The following is a 19,578-nucleotide window of genomic DNA, read 5'->3' on the forward strand; positions in this document are numbered from 1 at the left end:
GCTTGAACGTTACACGGTCGCCAGGTTAGCTTTTTTTTTTATGTGTTCCTAAGTGGGGATTTTCCTATATAATGTGCATCTTTCGGACGCAAAGTCATTTTTGTCTCTTTTTTCAAACTGTGTAGTTTCTTAACGTTCACTGAAATGGTTAGTGCCCGAAAGCAAGAGTTGGCGAAATACCGGCCTCACGATCGGGGATTATGCGACGAATATGGCGTTCCCCTGTTTGGATTTTTTGGTGGTTGTAAGTATTTAAATAAAATTACTTTTGTTATGTATTTGATTGTAATTTTTTTTTTTATTAAATTGTTGTCTGTTTTCATTTAGTTTTGTGGAAAAACCTCCGGGCGATCACGGCGAGACGACAGTATCGCCGGCAAGAGCGACATTTCGCTCGAGCGCACGCGAATTTTGGCGAAGAGGAGAACGACTTCCACGAGATGTTCGATTATTACGGGATCCGGTGGCTTCAATATACCGGACTGGTACCCAAACGTGGCTGGGGGTACAGTAACTTCCAAGTGGAGTATCCGAGGGGATGGTACCAATATGCCCCCTCAGAGGACTATGTTTTATGGTACCATGGTTTGATTGATTAATAAAAAAAATTTTTTTATATATTTGTAACATCTCTGTATTTTCCCCTCCCAAAACAAAAAATTTGTTTAATAAACTACCGATTTTACCTAATTTCTTATTTTTCTTTATATTCTCCTACCTATTAATATGTAGTTAATTATAAGATAGCTCAGGTTTAGTTTTAATTACGATTGATTGTTAATTTGCGGTAGAGTAGACTTGTTAGTTATTATTAAAAAAAATTTACAGTACTAATTATTAAAACTACGCGATTACTTATTATACTTATTTGGTTTATTCACATAATATAGGGTTTTAATCTGTTTACGTGTACTTTCACGAATTTTTGTCCGGTTAGTATTTCGTAGTTTAAATCGTTTCGTTTTCTTGTAACCGTAAAGGGACCATCGTAGATAGGTTCAAGTTTCTTTGGTCTACCATGCCGAATCATTTCCCTTTTTAGTAAAACTTTATCTCCTATATTAAAGTCAATTTCTCGCGTGTTTTTATCATATTGCATTTTAGATTTTTCTTTTTCCTTTATCAGATGATCTTTCATCATGATACCTGCCGAACGCATTCTTTCGCGTAATTCTTCACGGTAGTCTCCGTATGTATATGATGGTTTCGGCAGTGCTTCAAGAGATGTTGGGAGTTCTATTTCTCCCCCAAACAACAATGAGAATGGAGTTTCGTTTGTGGCAGTATGAGGGGTTGTATTATATGCAAACATAGCGTATGGTAACCACTCATCCCAATTACTTAAATCGTCATTAACGTAGCTTTTTAAATATGACGTTAGTATTCGATGCGAACGTTCTAAAGCTCCATTTGATTGTGGATGGTATGCGGTTGTTTGAATTTTCTCGATTTTCAACAATTTGCATACGTTTTTGAAGAGTTGACTGACAAAGTTAGTACCTTGATCAGTTAATACTTTTTACGGGATTCCAAATATAAAAAGTATTTTTTCCACAAAGTATTTAGCTACTGTAAAGCTGACTGGTCTGGAATTGGTAAGGCAATACTATACCTCGTAAATAAATCTTGGAACGTAAGCGCATATTTATTTCCACGTGGTGTTGGCGGGTAGGGTCTAATAATGTCAAGTGCTACCTTTTCAAATGGTTCTAACGGTGTGTCCGTAATAAGCATTGGAGCCCTTTTTACTCCCTCTGTCTTGTTTCTTTGACATTTGTCGCATTTTGCGATGTATTCCTGTATATCCTTTTTCATGTTGGGCCAGGCATGTCGGAGTTTAATTCTCTTTAAGGTTCTGTGTATACCTTCATGACCTCCAAAGGGTGTGTCATGGTATTCATACAGTATGCGAGCTATTTTTTCAGCGGGATATGTTTCCTCTTTTTCCAATATTTCTGACTCGCTTTCTTCCTCTGATTCGCTTTCTTCTGGCCTTGACGAATCAGCTGTGTCGGCGTCAACGTTCGACGTCTCCGGTTCTGGGTCGACGTTCGGTGTTGCTAGTGATGTAACAGTTTCAGCTGTCGTCTCCTTTTTGCTGATTTTTTGTTTCTCCTGTATCAACTTATGATCTGCTATTGGAGATTTTACCTTATTACTTGTTAGCGGATCTGAGGATACCTTTTTCGCTGTGGCCCTTGTGACAACATGTATTCTACTAAGAGCAACTGCGTTGGTGTTTTGTTTTCCTGGCTTATACTTTATTTCATAATCGTATTCCTCAAGTTTCAGTCTCCACTTCATGAGTCTTGATCCTGGATCTTGAATAGCCATGTCAAAGGTTGATGATCAGTCACTATAGTGAATTTTGTTCCATATAAGTATGGTCTGAAGTTTTGAACTGCCCAAACTATGGCTGCTAGTTCTTTTTCGGTTGTACTATAGTTTATTTCTGCTTTGTTTAATGTTCTACTAGCATATGCCACTGGCAGATCTTCTCCCAGAATTCCTTGTGACAACACGGCTCCTACTGCTAATTCAGATGCATCCGTAGTTATAATGAAAGGTTTTTTAAAATCTGGGTTTTGCAATATCGGTGCATTTACGAGTTTCATTTTCAGTGTGTTTAAAGCAGTTTCTTCCGCCGTAGTCCAATGAAAATTTTTTCCCTTTTTTAAGAGTTCTGTTAATGGTTTGGCTAGGTCAGCAAATTGGTCTATGAAACGTCTGTAGTAGCCTGCTAAACCTAAGAATGACTGAATGTCTTTTATATTTTTGGGTCGTGGATATTTTGCCACAGCTGTTGTTTTGCTCGGATCAGGATAGATTCCTTTATCTGATATCATATGTCCCAGATAACATGTTTCTTTTCGTAGAAAACGATATTTTTCTGGTTGTAATTTTAATGTATTTTCCCTTAATTTGGTAAACACTTCTTGTAGCCTCTTGTTGTGCTCTGTTAAAGTTGGTGCATGGATTACTATATCATCCAGATACACGTAGCATTTGATTCCATGTAGTCCTGATAACACTGAGTTCATCATACGCTGGAATGTTGCGGGTGCATTTTTCAAACCGAATGGCATACGATTGTATTTGTAGTGTCCCATTGGCGTAGAGAATGCTGTTTTCTCCTTGTCTTTCTCTGCCATTTCTATCTGATGGAAGCCTGGTGCCAAATCTAATGTCGTGAAATATTTAGAATATCCTAATTGACCTAGTATTTCCGTTATATTTGGTAAAGGAAATGCATCTCCTACCGTTACTTCGTTTAATTTACGGAAGTCTACGACTATGCGCATCTTCACATTTCCCTGGGCATCAGGTTTCTTAGGAACTACAAGGAGTGGTGCATTCCATTGACTTTTACTCGTACGTACTATACCTTCTTCTTCCATCTGATATATTTGTTTATCTATTTCGTTTTTATGTTTTTCTGGCAGACGATAAGGTTTCTTGAAAATTGGGGTAGTCCCTTCTTTTAGGGTGAGTGTGTGTTTTACTGCTTTTGTAGTCAAAAGACGATCCCCTTCTATTTGGAATATATCGCTGAAGCTTTTACAAATCATGTATAATTTCCGTTTTTCCTCTTCATTGAGATGGGCTACATCTATGAGATTTATCAGTTTGTTAATTCTATCTTCGTTTTAAATGTTTATGTGATAAATTGCTGGAGGTTGAGAGTGCTCGATGTTTCCTTCAGGTGGGTCGGGAATTTTTTCTAGTTCCACTATTGGGGTATCTATCTCCTGCTCGTCCTCTGTAACATTGAGTATGCTGACGCAGCAGGTAGACTCAGACGGCCTGGTGACACAGTTTCCCATGTACACGCCTGGTCTAAGTTCTCGGGCTGTCGCTAGCCCATCACTCGTGCTATGGTTATCGCCGCCACTAAAGTTTCGGTTCTCGGTTTCAGGGTCACTGTCTGGGGAGCTGAGTAGTACATTTGCCAGCTGTGTCCTAGCATCGTAATTGAATAATCTCGGTTTACCGTGTAAACATTTTTCTCCCAGAAATCTACACCTAAGATTCCGTCTGCAATTAATGGGAATGAACTAGGTATTACCTGGAATGGATGCAGAATTATATGTTTCCCTACTTTCACATGTAGTTCTACTGTTCCTGCAGTAGTGAATGGGTAGTTTCCTAATCCAGTAACGGTATTTTCCTTTTGGTTGATCATCGTTCTTCCTTGGAGAACTCCTGCTTTTATGATAGAAATATCAGCTCCTGTGTCAAAAAGTAACATAACTGTTTGTTTTTTAAATTCATCAGCTTGAACTTCAATTAAATTTCTATGTGAAGAGTTCTGTAATACGTTTAGTCTCGTTGTGTCGAGTCGTACTCGTTCCTCTGCTTGTGACTCTGCGGCACTTATTTGCTGAGTGGATTCCCTTTGTTTTTTCCTTTTTAAGGTTCGGCACTCTTGGACTGTATGTCCAGGTTGTAACGTCCAGGCCGATTATCCTTAATTCTTAAGCGTTCCCGAAATTTTTTTTTCTTTTAAATAGATTTGTTACCCTAGAGTAAATGTAATATTGTTTCGATACTTTCATTATTTTGTTCAGACCGACCATTAGCATCCCTTGAAGTTGTTCTTGAACATTTTGTTTCATTCATTATCTTTCCTTGCGTTTAGGAGTAAATGTCTTATTTATATTTAAAAATGTTTCACGTTTCCAAAACGCGCCAGCGATCGCCTTACCATCGCGCCGCGCGGACCTAGCCCCTTTCCCCCCTTTCTTACAAAGGAATTAATTAACTCGATTGTTAAATAACCTTTCTTTTATTAATCATTCTTTCCTGTTGGGTAATCTATTTTGCCTTTTTGGTCATTTAAAATGCTAGCACTTTCCCTTAGTCGGGAATAAAAGATTGCAGGCAGCACATTAAATTCAAAGTTCTTCAATGTCCAGAATCTTCCTCACCTTACAATTCTCCATATTTTTTCCTCCTCTTTGGGTCAATTTGTTTAACAAATACTAATTTTGTTCTCTTCCTTATTTTCTCTTTCTCTCTCTCTTTGTTTCTTTCCTCAGAAACCCACCGTTAGTCACGTTACTCGCGATAACGTTTCTCTCAGACACTAGTCAGCGGATCTCACGCTTACTGCCTTATGCCTCTTCTATTCTATCTTTAATACATCCTGTGTCCAAATTTTAACCATCAAATCCGTTTCATTATCAGCATGGCCCCAAAGGAACTCTTCGTTTGTGAGCGGTTACTATACAAATATGTTAGGACCAATCCAACCCAAAGGATCTGTGCCTATTGCGAGGCCGCCCTTCCGGACAACAAACGAAGTATCCTAGCAACAATTCGCCAACACCGACTTAGAGCTGCAAAAGATGTTAACCACATCTTTTGTAACATCTGCCATAGATCATTACTTTTCATTGCTCCACTTAACACATGCCTTTGCTGCAAGCATGCTTTTTATTTGCATAAAGAAACCCTTCAGCAAAAAGAAAACAATCGAACCTTTGTAAATTCCATTATCTACGAAGATAGGTATTGGAATTTCAACTTTCCTAATCCCAATAAACCATGGGGAACATAATTACGATAAAGTATTAAGTGTTTTCCTCCGTAACCATTCGGGCATATATTTTTCACGCCTAACTATTTTAGCGTTTTCTTTTTCCTCCCTTTCTTCTCCGTAACCATTCGGGCCACCGTTTATATAAGTCCAACCATAGGAATAAGAAACATTAGACATCCGGTCCCATGAGTAACGGGATATCGAACCACAGGTAGCCACGTGCATAATTTTTTATTATAACTCGCCCTTGGAAGCGGTCAACCGTTTAACAATTTAATTGTTGTGGGATCTTTAACCCTAAAACGATGATCGTTTTCCTCTCGCAGTTTCCTCCTTTTTCCTTTTTTTTATTATTATTACTTTTCTCTCGCGTCCGGATTAGGACACATTTTGCTCATGCGACGGCTAATGCCGTATTAATCTTTAGATTTTGTTAATATTATCTAATAATTGCGTTTAGTTATAAGTAAACGATTATATACAAAAGGTGCAAGCTCAGCACCCTTTGTCTCATTCTCTAGCGTACCCAAGCTTAGGCAGTAGCGCCTTCTGATTGGCTGAAGGCGACGCAACGTTCTTCCCCCCCCCCCCCCCCCCCAGCTAATTATTTAACAGCGGAGCGGATGGACGCTGGTTGCATTCTTCTTCTTCCATTCATTCCTTTTCAAGTTAGACTCATTTTTTACGTTTGATTAAGTCAATTAAATTCAAGAAATTGCATAAGTCTTTAACCTAGAAAGTGAGACAAAGTTCGCGATTCATAATATTGTTAAAATTCAAGAGCAGTAGATTTTGTATAACCTAGCGATTTAGTTACTAAATTAAAATTTATTACAATCGACTCAGTGCACACATTTTCTTTTCACCGAACACTCACACAATCATCCCTGGTTCCCTACGGCAACGACGTCCGTAGTCCAATAAACAGCAACAGGAGAGTCTCCCTTCTACCTTCTTCTTTTTTTTATCATTGTTGTTCATCATTATCAGGTAACATTTGAATTATATTGTTTTTTTTTTATTCTGAATTTCACATCTTCTTCTCATTTTGTACGCCCAGGATTTTATTTTTTCCTTACCTACGACGCCTAAATTAAAAGAATATAATAACGCTACCTAAAGGCTCAGCGACGATATGAAATCGTAGTTGAGCATCGTGTTAAAATTAGTAATTGCACAACCCTGGACGTTACACAGGTTTTTTGCAATAATTGCATACATCAGATATTTTATTTATTGATACTCTCTTATCTTGAGGTTTTTTAGCGTTAGATAATCGTGCGTAGCAATTTTTTGCGAGGTGTCCCTTTCTGTCGCACCTTTCGCAATGTAGATTATCATTTTTCTTATTGTTACCTATATGGGAACCTTGTTGAATTCCTCTCTTGTTATGATTAGGTTCATGATAGGAAGGGTAGGTGCTATCTTCTTCTATAGCCATAGAGATAGCTTCTTGTAGAGTGAGGCATTTAGAAGCCTTCACTATCGTTGCAATACGCGAATTTAAACCGTGATTAAATTGAATCAATGCTTGTTTTCTCAGCAATCCTTCTATTGCGGCATTACTGTCTGCTGAGTTTCCAGGGTCTAAGCTTAATTGTAATAGCTCAGTTAGCAATCCTTCTATTCGGTTAGCGTATGCTTTTACTGGCTCGTCCTTTCTTTGTCGGCTAGTATATAGGTCGTTTTGTACGACTGCTACTGATCGTTTAGGCCTGAATATGGCTTCTAATTCTACGACTGAATCGTCGAATGTATCAATGGCCCCATGTTTAAGTTCATGGAACGCTCTGCCTTTTAGACTTGAGAATCTAATGAATTGTAATAAGTCGCTCCGATCTTTAGGGGCTATACCATCGTGAATAAGGTATGCTGTACTTATAAATGGATCTAATCCATCTGGATTCCCTGAGAAAGTGGGTAACATTTTCATAGCTGTATCGAACGAGAATCGGGGTTTCGGTTCATTTTCTAATTGAGTTGATTCTTCCCGTTCATGATCTGAACCGTGGTTTAACGGCTTATAGAAAGTCCTTCGTGAAGGTTTCTTTATTGTGGAACTTCCGCAAGGTCGCGGTTCATTTTCTGTTGCATATAAAATTGCATCCTGCCGGATACGTAATTGTCTAAGATCTTCTCTTAGCCTAGCATTCTCTTCTTCGAGAGGATTGGCCTCTCGTCGTAAGGTTTCAGTTAGTCTGTTTATTTCAGTCGTTATTGGCGACTGAGACACCCTTGAGGCAGGTGTTACAGGTAGTCTGGTATCCAGAGTTCTATCTGTATTTTGTTCAGGAACCGAGTTTGTGTCATGAAAAACAACACGATCGCAATTTGCCATAATGGAGCTTCCGCGCCTACGAATAGTAACGTTGCGTCTAAGAGCACTGCGGTCTACACTCCCAACTAATGGATTTCGGTTTGTGTTTGTATTTGATGTGCTAGAAAATGTAACAGTATCGGTCACTTCTGGGCTTTCCGAATCGAATAATGAACGTTCGGTATTTTCCTGCACTTCATGCAAGAAGGAAGTTACTTCGTCACTGATAGAAACTTGATTAAATAAGCGCGTAGAAGTTGCTGTAAGATTGGGAACCGATTGAGTCCGGTCACGGTTTCTGTCGTCTTGACTCATGAGAAAAATTTCCTCTAAAATTTAATTTCGCTCGCGGGGCTCGCGTTTACAATGATTCGCAAAGTAAATAGTTTTGCTACTGATTTTTTTCAAGTTGGAACCGTACTCACCAAAGATCCATTCTTCTTCAGTTGAGTCCTGATGTCGTAGGTCCTCTTGTAGATTCCTTGAGTAAGCTGGTCGGTGATGTTGAATCCTCTAGGATAGGCAGTGATCTTCCGAATGAACGAGGTCGAAATGTTGAGACTGCGATAATGATCGATGAATCCCTTGAGGACTGGAGTACTGAGGGGTTGATTTGAAGTGAGAATTCCTCCAGTTGTTGCCGTCGTAGTAGTTGATGAGCGTAAGGAAATCTCCTTTCTTTTTCCTGCTGCTTCACCAGTCGATAGATCTTTCAGCCTATCCCACCGCTGCCACCACTTTTGTTATGGGTTCACACCGTGACTAACTAATTCAAGTACTTTTGGTACAACTAAATTTATTCAGTCCTTGTAGAGTTATTTTACAATGTTCATTTATAAAATAAATTAATAGTTATACAAGTTTTATAGGTTTTTTAATAAAATGATTATCTAATTGAAGATAGATTGAATTCAGAGAAACTTGGGAGCTAATGCTCAGGTAAAGTCAGATGACTTGTTCTAGTTACTGCTGGGCCTGGACTGATCGGTCAGGAACCGAGCAGTCACGTCGTTGCCTCAAAATGCATCGATTCTCATGACCATATATGGTATGGTTTTAGGGAATCGATCGTGCGTCAATGGTTACTAAGTCGACCGTGCGTCAATAAGACGATTGTTCTAATAGCTGACTAAGACTTTTGGCCACGCGCGCTCTGAGGCCCTGGCAACAGAGAAGTACTGTTGCCTAAGAAGGAGGTTCAGGTTGCATACGAATGACGCCACACGGCGCTTGGTTAGAATGCAACCGGAGCCTTTTCGAATTTAACTAACTTTTATTAATTAAATGTTTTAATTCTAGTTATTGGCTAGTTGATAGAGAAAAGTAGTATAAGTAGTTATATGTATATAACAATATATTTTGCCTGTTTTTTACATTTTTTTTTTAAATGGCATTTATGTTGATTGATGGTACAATTGTCAATTTACCAATGGAAATATTTGACAATGAGCAGCAGTGTATAATCAATGAATTAGAATTTTTAATAGAGTTATGGCTTAGCGATTTGTCTGATGATAAAATATTTTTTTATAGATCTGGTATTGGTATATATAAGTTAGTGAAGAAAAATGATGAAATCAATTTTCGAAAGCTAGTAAGTAAAAAAAATAATAATTATATGTGAATAATTTTTTATACATAAATATTTTTTTCTATTCATAGATAAAAAACCATACTAAAAATGCGAGTTTTAATATAAATGATAAAACTTTTAATATACTTTATGAATTAAGTCAATTAGAACCTGAAGATATGGAGATATTGAAGAAAATGATTACATTTTATTGCGATAATAATCTACAACCATTTTTCCGTTATTATAAATTTGGAGTTTATTACGAATTTTTAAGTCCAGAGCATATAATACGGACGTAAATATAAAAGAGAAAAAATTAAAAAAAATTTTTTTTTCAATATCAATTTCTTTTAATAATCGAAACTGATTTTTTTCAAAGGATGGATACAGTGCTGTCGATGCATATTATTTTTTAATTGACAATGACGAAGATCGTAATTTTATCAAATGTTGTATTGAGAATGAATACGGAATAGAATGAAGTTAATAGTATCAATGATAAAAAAGGGAATGATTTAATTATAAAACAACACGTAAATATATATATCTATACATAAATATATTGTACTTCTAAAAAATACATTAATAAATATTACTTATTCAAGACACTTTTACCTATCCTTTCTCATAAAAATACATATTACATCATCATTTTTATATTAATTTACGTACAATACCACTTAATGGTTTATATTCAATAATCTGATCATGAATAATTAAACAATATGCGCTAGTATTCTTATGTATATTAGAATCACACTCAAATTCTATCTTAATATCTACTGTACCACTTTTAATTGATTCGTTTTGATGAGAACAGTCAATCGCAACAAATGGACCATAGTCTATAAAAATTTCGAAATTAACGGGGTCCATCACGCTGCTTTACCGACAGTACAAGTTAATAAACAATTCGTGTAATAAAAGTCAAATGCGAAGCAAATTGCAAAAACGGGCTTCTTTATGACAAGGTGCCAATTCTAACGAGTCAATCGAGCTTAAAAAAACTCAAATGGGATGAAGAATAACGCTGTACCACTGTCCCGCTTTCTTGAAGTGGACATAAACAAAAGTAACCTCTCTTGAAGAGCGCGGCACAATGGTACAGCGTTATTTTTCAACTAATTTGAGTGTTTTTAAGTTCGTTTGACTCGTTAGGACTGGCACATTGTCCTACAAACGCACGATTGTTCAATTTGCTTCGCATTTGAATTTTATTAAACTAATTGTTTATTGACTTGAACTGTCGATAAAGTAGACGTGAGGGATTCCGTGAAGCATAGGCATAATATACTTTGATTCAGTATTATAATACGAATTGATAAATTTTTAATACATATCACATAAAATAGCATAGTTATTATTGGAAAAATTAAGATTTAATTTATCGTAGGGATAGGATGCTGAATTTAAATATAATTATAAATTTCTCAAATTACAATGGTCAAATTTAGCCATACACTTCTTTACATTATCTTTCCTATCGGTTTGAAATGCAAATATTATAAAACGTGGCTTTTCTAATTTTGTTGAAACTTTTACTGACCAAGAATGGTTTTCAGTTTTGAGAAGCATAGGATATTCATACAATTCCCATGAATGATAAGTCATTGTAATAGGATGATCTTTTTCAATAATGTTTAAAAATTGCAATTTTATATATTCTTCCAACGTAATATGAGGTATTTTCCACTGAATTTTCGATAGTACTAAGTCTACTTTAACATTAATATTATCCATTGTACAATAAACAGCATTAGAATCATTGCGCGATCTTATTAGTATGAGCTCATGACGTGCATTTACGATAACACGTTTATAATCATCAAAAAATCCCATTGTTTGTTCAACGGTATGCAAAAGCTGAAGTATGCGAAATTCTTAATTGGATTTTTACTATTAATATCAAACGATGCTCATTTCAAAGTTGTACTCTCATGTGATGATAATAATGCATAGTTTCGCAATGTAATAGTAATACCTACATTTTTAAGACGATCCACTTCAACACCATTCAATTCATAACGTAATTCATTAAACAAAAAAGCAGCTCCATTTGAATCCAAGAACAATTTATTCGCATCAAATAGTGGCATTATTGGTAGCGATTGCAGATACATCTCCTTCAATAAACCAGAAACTTTCGCTTTGTAACACAACGAGGTCCTGATGTTGGATAGGAATGCGTATTTCGTCGTATGTGGTTGAGTGATGAATTCACATATGGATTGTAAGAGTGTATTTCAATGTTATTGATACGGTTATCGTAATGAGGTGTTTCGATAATGTTTAATAAATCAACCATTATTTCTTCTTATTTCAACACTTTTAAACCAATTGATTTTAAAAACTTTTTATTTTTAATATTCAGCTTACTCTGTCGTTTTTTGATATTTCTTCGTCATCCTCGTCGTTGTTGTGTTGATTTCGAAGTTTTATTCCAACTAATTCCTGAAGTTTGTGGAGATTGTAATTTATTTGTAAAATCTTTGTTGTAAATTAATATTTTCGTAGATGGAGTCTAATTGTAATATATTCACCACTGAGATCTACAATATCGTTATCTTGGTCGACAATGGAAACAGTTAAATTATCAATTATCTTCACGATTATCGGCAGATAAATGACATTATTTGGCGTTTCCGAGATTTTATATCCCGGCTCAACGTTTGGAAAAATTTCATGAATAGTGTGCACAAGTTCACCATTATTGTAGGCTCCTGCAGTTATATTCGTCATTATTCGTATAATATTTATTTTCAATATATTCACAAGCATGTCAGATTAATGTAATTCATTAGCTTTGAGGACTCCTCTTTTTTCCGAAAAACCTAACAATTTTCCTATATTAATTTTTTTACTAACGTCAACATCATATTTACATTTAATTTCACTTTTCAATGTATTATTATTTTCACGTATGATTAATATATCATCTATACTATTATTTGCACATTATCATTTAAGGTAGTAGTCTGATTGTTTGGGTCGAAAAATTTTTTTTTTCATATTTCGATAGTATACCAACATGAGAATATGGTGTATAAATTTTAAACCGATATTCAAAATATTAACAAAGATAAAACATATATTCGAGAGCGCAGCATAATTGAACGCTGTAAGGTGCACGACAGCTGCTAACGGTTATTCCTCACTATTATGACTCATTACCTTTATATTTCCTTGAACTTTCGAGTACCTTCTGATATACGAAAGAATATCACCAGATATACCCGCGTTTGACACGTATGAAGAGACCTAAAGCTTGTTGCACGCACCGGAGATCGACCAATAGTGTGAGGATGAAAGTTCTGTTAGCCAAACTTTAAACGCGTTTTTCTCGAAACCACGTTTTCTCGGTCGGCCCGAGGCATAACAGATTTTCTGTTGAAACGATCGGGCTGAAATTTTTACAGGTTGTTCTACACATCTGTAATTCTGGCGGGTACTTGAATCAATGTTTTTCATTCATTACTTTTCAATTTACAGCCCAATTTACACTAAAAAATTGTATCTTTTTCTTTTGAAGTCCGCCATTTTATTATTTTTCAACCAAATTAATTTTTATCTAGCACCTGCCGGAATGACAATCCTACTGAACAATAATCCATTCATTTTTTTGTTTCCGATTACCCAAACTGGAGACACCTCACGGGCCAACAGCACATGTTTTTTTATTTTTCACCTACTTTGACCCCATATAATTTAAATACAATATCGTAAAAATTAACAAAAAAAATTTTGTATAATTCAATATAGTATTAACAACATATAAGATTTTCAGATTTTTTGCATTTCATTTAGGTAGTCAAAAAATTCCCGAAAAATACCATGCAAAACCGGTCGATTTACCAGACTACTACCTTAACTGATCAAAAAGGGCATCTTGTAGATATTTATTAATAGCGCGAAGCTCATACGATCCATGTGGATTTTCGATTTCTTCCTCAATTTTATTTTTTTTTTATAATAAAATGTATTATTCGATGAATTTATATTTTGAATTGTATTAAAGGTTTGCAAATTAATCAAGCCAAGCTCATATTTCCTATCACTAATATCTATTGGTGGATAAAAATTAGCGTTCAAATTGAAGAATTACCCGAAAGCGTAATTGTTAAAGAATTCATTATTAAAATAATATAAAGACACCAACTCTAATTACTTAATTATATTTTTTTAAAAATTTAACACACAACTGACCACATATATTTTGATTGTACGACTGATATTTATTATAATTATATTCAATTTTTATGTCTTTATTGTACCCATTTTTATCACGATGGAAATACTGTATTAATTCTATTGGTGGTTGTAAATTTCCAAAAGAATCAAAATAATCTATGTTTTTACCATGTTTAATATAACCGACCCAATGAGTACCTAAACCTTCGTAATTATCTAAATTGATAATTCCGCATTCATGTTTGAATGGAAACGGTGAAAGTTTATTGCGCATAAATACACCGCAAAAATTTTGTATATTTTTACACATATCGAGTAATTGAAAATTTGTTGTTAATCCACTTATTAGTTCTTTCTTCTTTTTTTCCCTCTTAACTTTTTTTTCTGTGCTTTATTCCACAACCACGTTTATAAGGTGTTAGATAAAGATCACAACCTTCCATAGCTCTATTATGACGTTGTAATTCATCTAACTGTTTACGAGCCTGCTTTGCTTTATTCACTGCATTAGCTACACCAGCTGCTCCTCCAACTAATCATCCTAATTTACCCGAAATTGGTAGAATAGATAAGAATCCACCACGTTTTGCAACTTTTAGGTTTCTTCTCTTCTTTCTTTTTTTTAAACCCATTCCTACTTTTCTTTTTACATTCATTGCAGCCCAAGTTGCTGCTGAAGCGAGTCGCTCACCAAATTTAGTGTCTTTAGAAAAAACTATTTTTTTAGCCTTCTTTGCTAAAATTTTATCTGCTTCGTGTCTGTTCAATAATCCTTTACTTTGAGAATATGCAATATCATGTTCTACAAATGCAGCATCAAGTTGATTTATACCTTTTTCACCGCGTGATAATCTTTCCTGTAATCGTGTTCCGGGTCCACAAAATTGATATCCTGGTACGTGAAGCTCAAAGGGTAGATTGTTTATTACACTATTAACAAATCCTTTATTAATAACATATAACCACAATTCAATGTTATTTTCAAAAAAAATTCTATTTTTTTAAAAGAAATCTCATATGATTGAACGAAAGATTTCAACGAAACTAAGTTCTTTTTTAATATAATTTTTATATATATATATGTGATTTTTATCTTTTTTCCTCATAGTAACATTACTGCTGTGTGTAATTAATGAATTATCTATTTTGAATTTTAAAAATGCGTTTTATAAAACAACGTTTAACAATACCATTTTATGATTTAAACTATAAAACCATTAAAGAACAACGTAGACATGGTGCTTTATTACCAAATACAATACGTGGAATTATTTGTGGACCATCAAATTGTGGTAAAACTAATGTTTTATTAAGTTTAATAGAAAGTCCAAATGGTTTAAGATTTGAAAATATTTATGTATATTCTAAATCTCTACAACAACCAAAATATAAGTATTTAGAAGAGGTTTTGTCAACAATCAATAATATTGGTTATTTTACATATTCGAATAATACCGATGTTATATCGATAAATGATGCATTACCAAACTCTATTTTTATATTTGATGATATAGCATGTGATAAACAAAATCTTGTGAAAGAATATTTCCCTATGGGTAGGCATTCTAATATTGATAGTTTTTATCTGTGTCAAACATATGCAAAAATACCAAAACATTTGATTCGTGATAATGCAAATTTTTTAATTTTATTCGAACAAGATGGAACAAATTTAAAACATATATATAACGATCATGTAAATACAGACATGTCTTATGAAACATTTTTAAAATTATGTAATCATTGTTGGCGAAATAATTACAACTTTTTGGTAATAGATAAGGATAGTTCAAGTGTTGAAGGACATTATCGTAAAAATTTTGATCAGTTCTGTGTGTTATAATAGTGGAGATATTTGATTTGAAAATCAGTTGATTTCGTGTACGCGTGTACATATTACATTGTTCGGTAAAAAAAAATCATGGATTTTATCAATAAAAAAGTTTTAGCTAAAATTGCGAAAGCAAGTCGGGTGATTAAAATAAAATATAAGGATTTAAAAATGGGAATAGCAAATAATGAAAAATCTGCTGAAGAAGCATATAAATCCATAGTTGAACCATTAAAAAAGTTAGTTCATAATTCATTACAAGTAAAAAGAGAAAAGATAAAAAATGCAGAATATGATGATGAAGAAGTAGAAGAAGTGGAAAATACATTGGAGTTGGATAAAAAGAAGGGAAAAAAAGAAGAGGAAAAAAATGGAAAGGAAAGTTTGGAAAATGTGTCAAATAAATCTCTTGCAGAAAAATCGGAACAGTCGATGTTAGTTGATGATTCAGAAGTTTTTTTTGATACTGATAATAGTATTGGAAATTTATCCTTTGAGTATATTCAAAAATTTTATAATAATAAAAATGTTGACGTTGATCGTACATATGGAGTGTATATGGATCCTATTTCGAATCAATTAATGTTAGGAAATGTATTATTTAATACCGATGAAAATGATGATATTATTATTGGTGAAAATAAATATTCTGGTATACGTGGACTTTACGAGCTTATTTTCATGAAACAACCGAACGAATACACTAAGGATGATGAGAAGAATTATAAAAAAATATTATTAAAAACTAATGCATATCGACGAAATAGATCATCTGAAGATCAAATTAAAGGTAGTAGAGGTAGTAAGTATAAAAATATTATTTCTAATTTAATAACGAAAAAATCCGCAACAAAATCAACATCTAAAACATTATCTGCAGGTTTATCTGAAAATCAATCAAGAACAAGAGCATCTAAAACATTACCAAGTTTGCCTAAAAATCAATCAAGAGTAAAAGCATCATCTTCTTTAGAAAATTCTACAAAACAGTTAAATACAAGACCAAGATCACAATCATTTTCGGGGAGTGGATTTCAATCATCCTTATATAAACAAAAAAATTATTTATCTAGTAATGATGATGATGACGATCAAAATCAATCGATACCATCTAAAATGTTATTAATTAATCATGTAAAAGATTATGTTTACTGGGACAATCCAAATGAACTTGTCGATAGATTGAAATTATTAATAGCATCAAAAAACGCTGGTCATACTAATCATGATAATGAAATCATATCTATTATTGAAGGACAGCGTGAGGATGGTATCATTGCTTAAAACATTATATTTTTGAAAAATGTTGTTAGTGTTTGTTCATAACTTAACGAAGCAAGTCATAAGTTCGTTTTATAGAGGTAGTTAGAATGTCTATTAATAAGTTTGGTGGCATTAGTGATAGTAGTAGATATAAAGATCATTTACAGTATAAAAGAAAAAGAGAAATATCAATGAATTTCAATTATTCAGAGCGTTCTTTCGACGCTCAAAATAAAAAAATTATTAATGTATTCGATCCTGAGAATATTAATGATGCTGTTACTTTAAAATATTTATACAATCTAATTTCGGAAAACAATGATAAAATTTATCAACATATTCATGAGAATACACTTTCAAAGATTAATGAAAAAGATGTTGATCTTCGTAAACATATACAAAGTGAATTACAAGATCTTAATACTAAAATATTATCACAACTTAATAGCAAGATCACAAATGTTGAAAAAATTGATTCGCTAATTGAAGGAAAATTCAAAGATCTTCGCGATCACATTTTAACTGAAATAAGAAATCTTTCTGATGAAATAAATATACATAACGAGACGAATGATATCAAGTTGAATAAAGCAAAGAATGATATTTTAACATATTCAAACGAAGAATTGACTAAATTAAGTAATTCCTTTAAAGATTTAATAACAATAGTTAATTCAGAGATAAATAATTTTGAAAAAACAATAAAATCCTTAGAGGTGAAAATTGATGAGAAAGCGAAAGTATTGACTGAGGAAGAAGTTAATGAAAAAATAAATGCACTTGTAAAAGAATTTAATGAGAAACTAAAAGATATTAATAAACCATTGAAAACACAATTACTACAAGAAAATCAGTCTTTCTCTGAAACAGGAATAACTTCAGGATCAATTCCACTAAAAGTTATACCTAATCCAAAAGAAGTATTGAATAAACAAATTGATCATTTAAAATCAATCTCAAACACGCAAAATAATGAAAATAAACAATTGAAAAATCAATTAAGATTGGAAAATCATCAACCTTTCTTTGGAACAGGAATAATGACTTCAGGATCAATTCCACTAAAAAAAATTATACCTGACGCAAAAAACAATGAAAAAGGAGAATAAATAGCGTGAGTAAATATAAAAGGATTTTTTTTTTTTTTTTTAAGAAGAATAGTAATGAAAAGAGTTTTGATTAAACAACAACAATGATAATAATATCTACAATGAGTAAGGAGAAAGTTCAACTAGAAAAAGAACTTCATAGATCGGCAAGAAAAAATTTTCCACGACGTCGAGTAATAATAAAGGGATATGATGATTTATGGCAAGCAGACTTAGTTGATATGCGAGCTTACACTCATCAAAATAAGAGTAATCAATATATTTTGGTTGTTATTGATACTTTTTCAAAATATGCATGGGCAGAACCGATAAAAAAAAAACAGGAAATGAAGTGACTAAAGCATTTGGTAAAATTATAAAAAGTAGAAAACCAAAAAATTTACAGACTGACGATGGTAAAGAGTTTTATAACAAAACATTTCAAGATATCATGAAGAAACATACAATCAATCATTATTAAACATATAGTATTATGAAAGCAAGTATTGTCGAACGCTTTAATCGAACTTTAAAAAATGATATGTGGAAATTATTTACAATGAATGGAAGCTATAAATGGATAAATATTCTTCTAACAATAATTAACGACAATAATAGAAGAAAACATCGTACTACTGGCATGAAACCTATTGATATTAATGCAAAAAATTCAACACATTTATTGAATACAGTGTATAGTAATATAAAAATTGCTGCTCCAGGAAAATTTAAAGTTGGTGATTTTGTGCGTTTAAGTAAATATAAGATGTTATTTGAGAAAGGATATACACCAAATTGGACTACTGAAGTGTTTAAAGTAAAAGTTATTCAAAAAACTAATCCAGTTAGTTATCTGTTGCAAGATTTGAGTAATAATGATATTAAAGGAGCATTTTATGAGCAAGAATTGTCAGAAGTTAAAGATAAAAATGTATATCTTGTGAAGAAAATATTGCGTAAAAAGGGAAATAAAGTTTTTGTAAAATGGTTAGGTTTTGATAAATCACATAATTCATGGATAGATAAAGATAATGTATTGTAAACAATTATAAAATAAAAAATATTTTATTACTTAAATATATATATTTAAGTTTTATTTTCAAACTACTTTTTCTCCTATTCTTTTCCTTTCTTTCATTAACCACAACGATTGTGATATATATCTAAAACGTTGGAGTGGGGAGAATAGAGTATAAAGACATGAAGTAACTCTTTCTATATCAATAGCTCCATTACCGTCAATAACATCTATTCTACAACTAATTTTTTTAAACAGTTCTATAAAACTTTCAATCGTCTCTCTCTCTCTCTCCCTTTCTTCACCTACTAATTTCAAAATGGATAAGTAAGTGTTATTTTCTATCAAAATATTATTTTTTAATAACCAATATTTATTCATTATTTTAGAATTACACATATATTTGATGTAGATGGTCTTAACGTGGATAATGAAATTAAATTTAAAGATGCAGCTCTTATAGATATTAAAACTGGATTTATATATACAGCTAATTTTAAGTTAAATGATAATTACTATGCATTACGTAAAGAAGATCAAATAAGTGCACGATATTTATATTTAAATTTACATGGAATGTCATTTAAAGATTATGGTTTTGAGGAATATGAACAAAGCGATATAAATGATTTTATTTTAAGTAATTGTAAAAAAAATTTTTATGACATAGAGCCTGCAATAATTGGCTACAAAAGAGGTATCATTGAGCAAAAAATATTGAAAAATTTAGGTATGGAGTATGTGAATATTAAAAA

The 19,578-nt window shown here is 33.0% G+C and overlaps 1 protein-coding gene across 1 annotated transcript; it reads left to right on the plus strand.

The window, feature by feature from the left end:
• The first annotated feature begins 16,824 nt into the window (after positions 1 to 16,824).
• LOC136773078 (uncharacterized) lies at positions 16,825 to 17,826 on the plus strand. Its single transcript, XM_066726462.1, has one exon. The coding sequence runs from the start codon at positions 16,825 to 16,827 to the stop codon at positions 17,824 to 17,826; it is 1,002 nt and encodes a 333-aa protein (XP_066582559.1).
• Positions 17,827 to 19,578: the final 1,752 nt, after the last annotated feature.

The sequence above is a fragment of the Prorops nasuta genome, unplaced genomic scaffold (assembly GCF_024137725.1).
Source record: "Prorops nasuta isolate Cenicafe-Biocafe unplaced genomic scaffold, Cenicafe_Pnas_1.2 PNAS00001, whole genome shotgun sequence".
In the NCBI taxonomy this organism is placed as follows: Eukaryota; Metazoa; Arthropoda; class Insecta; order Hymenoptera; family Bethylidae; genus Prorops; species Prorops nasuta.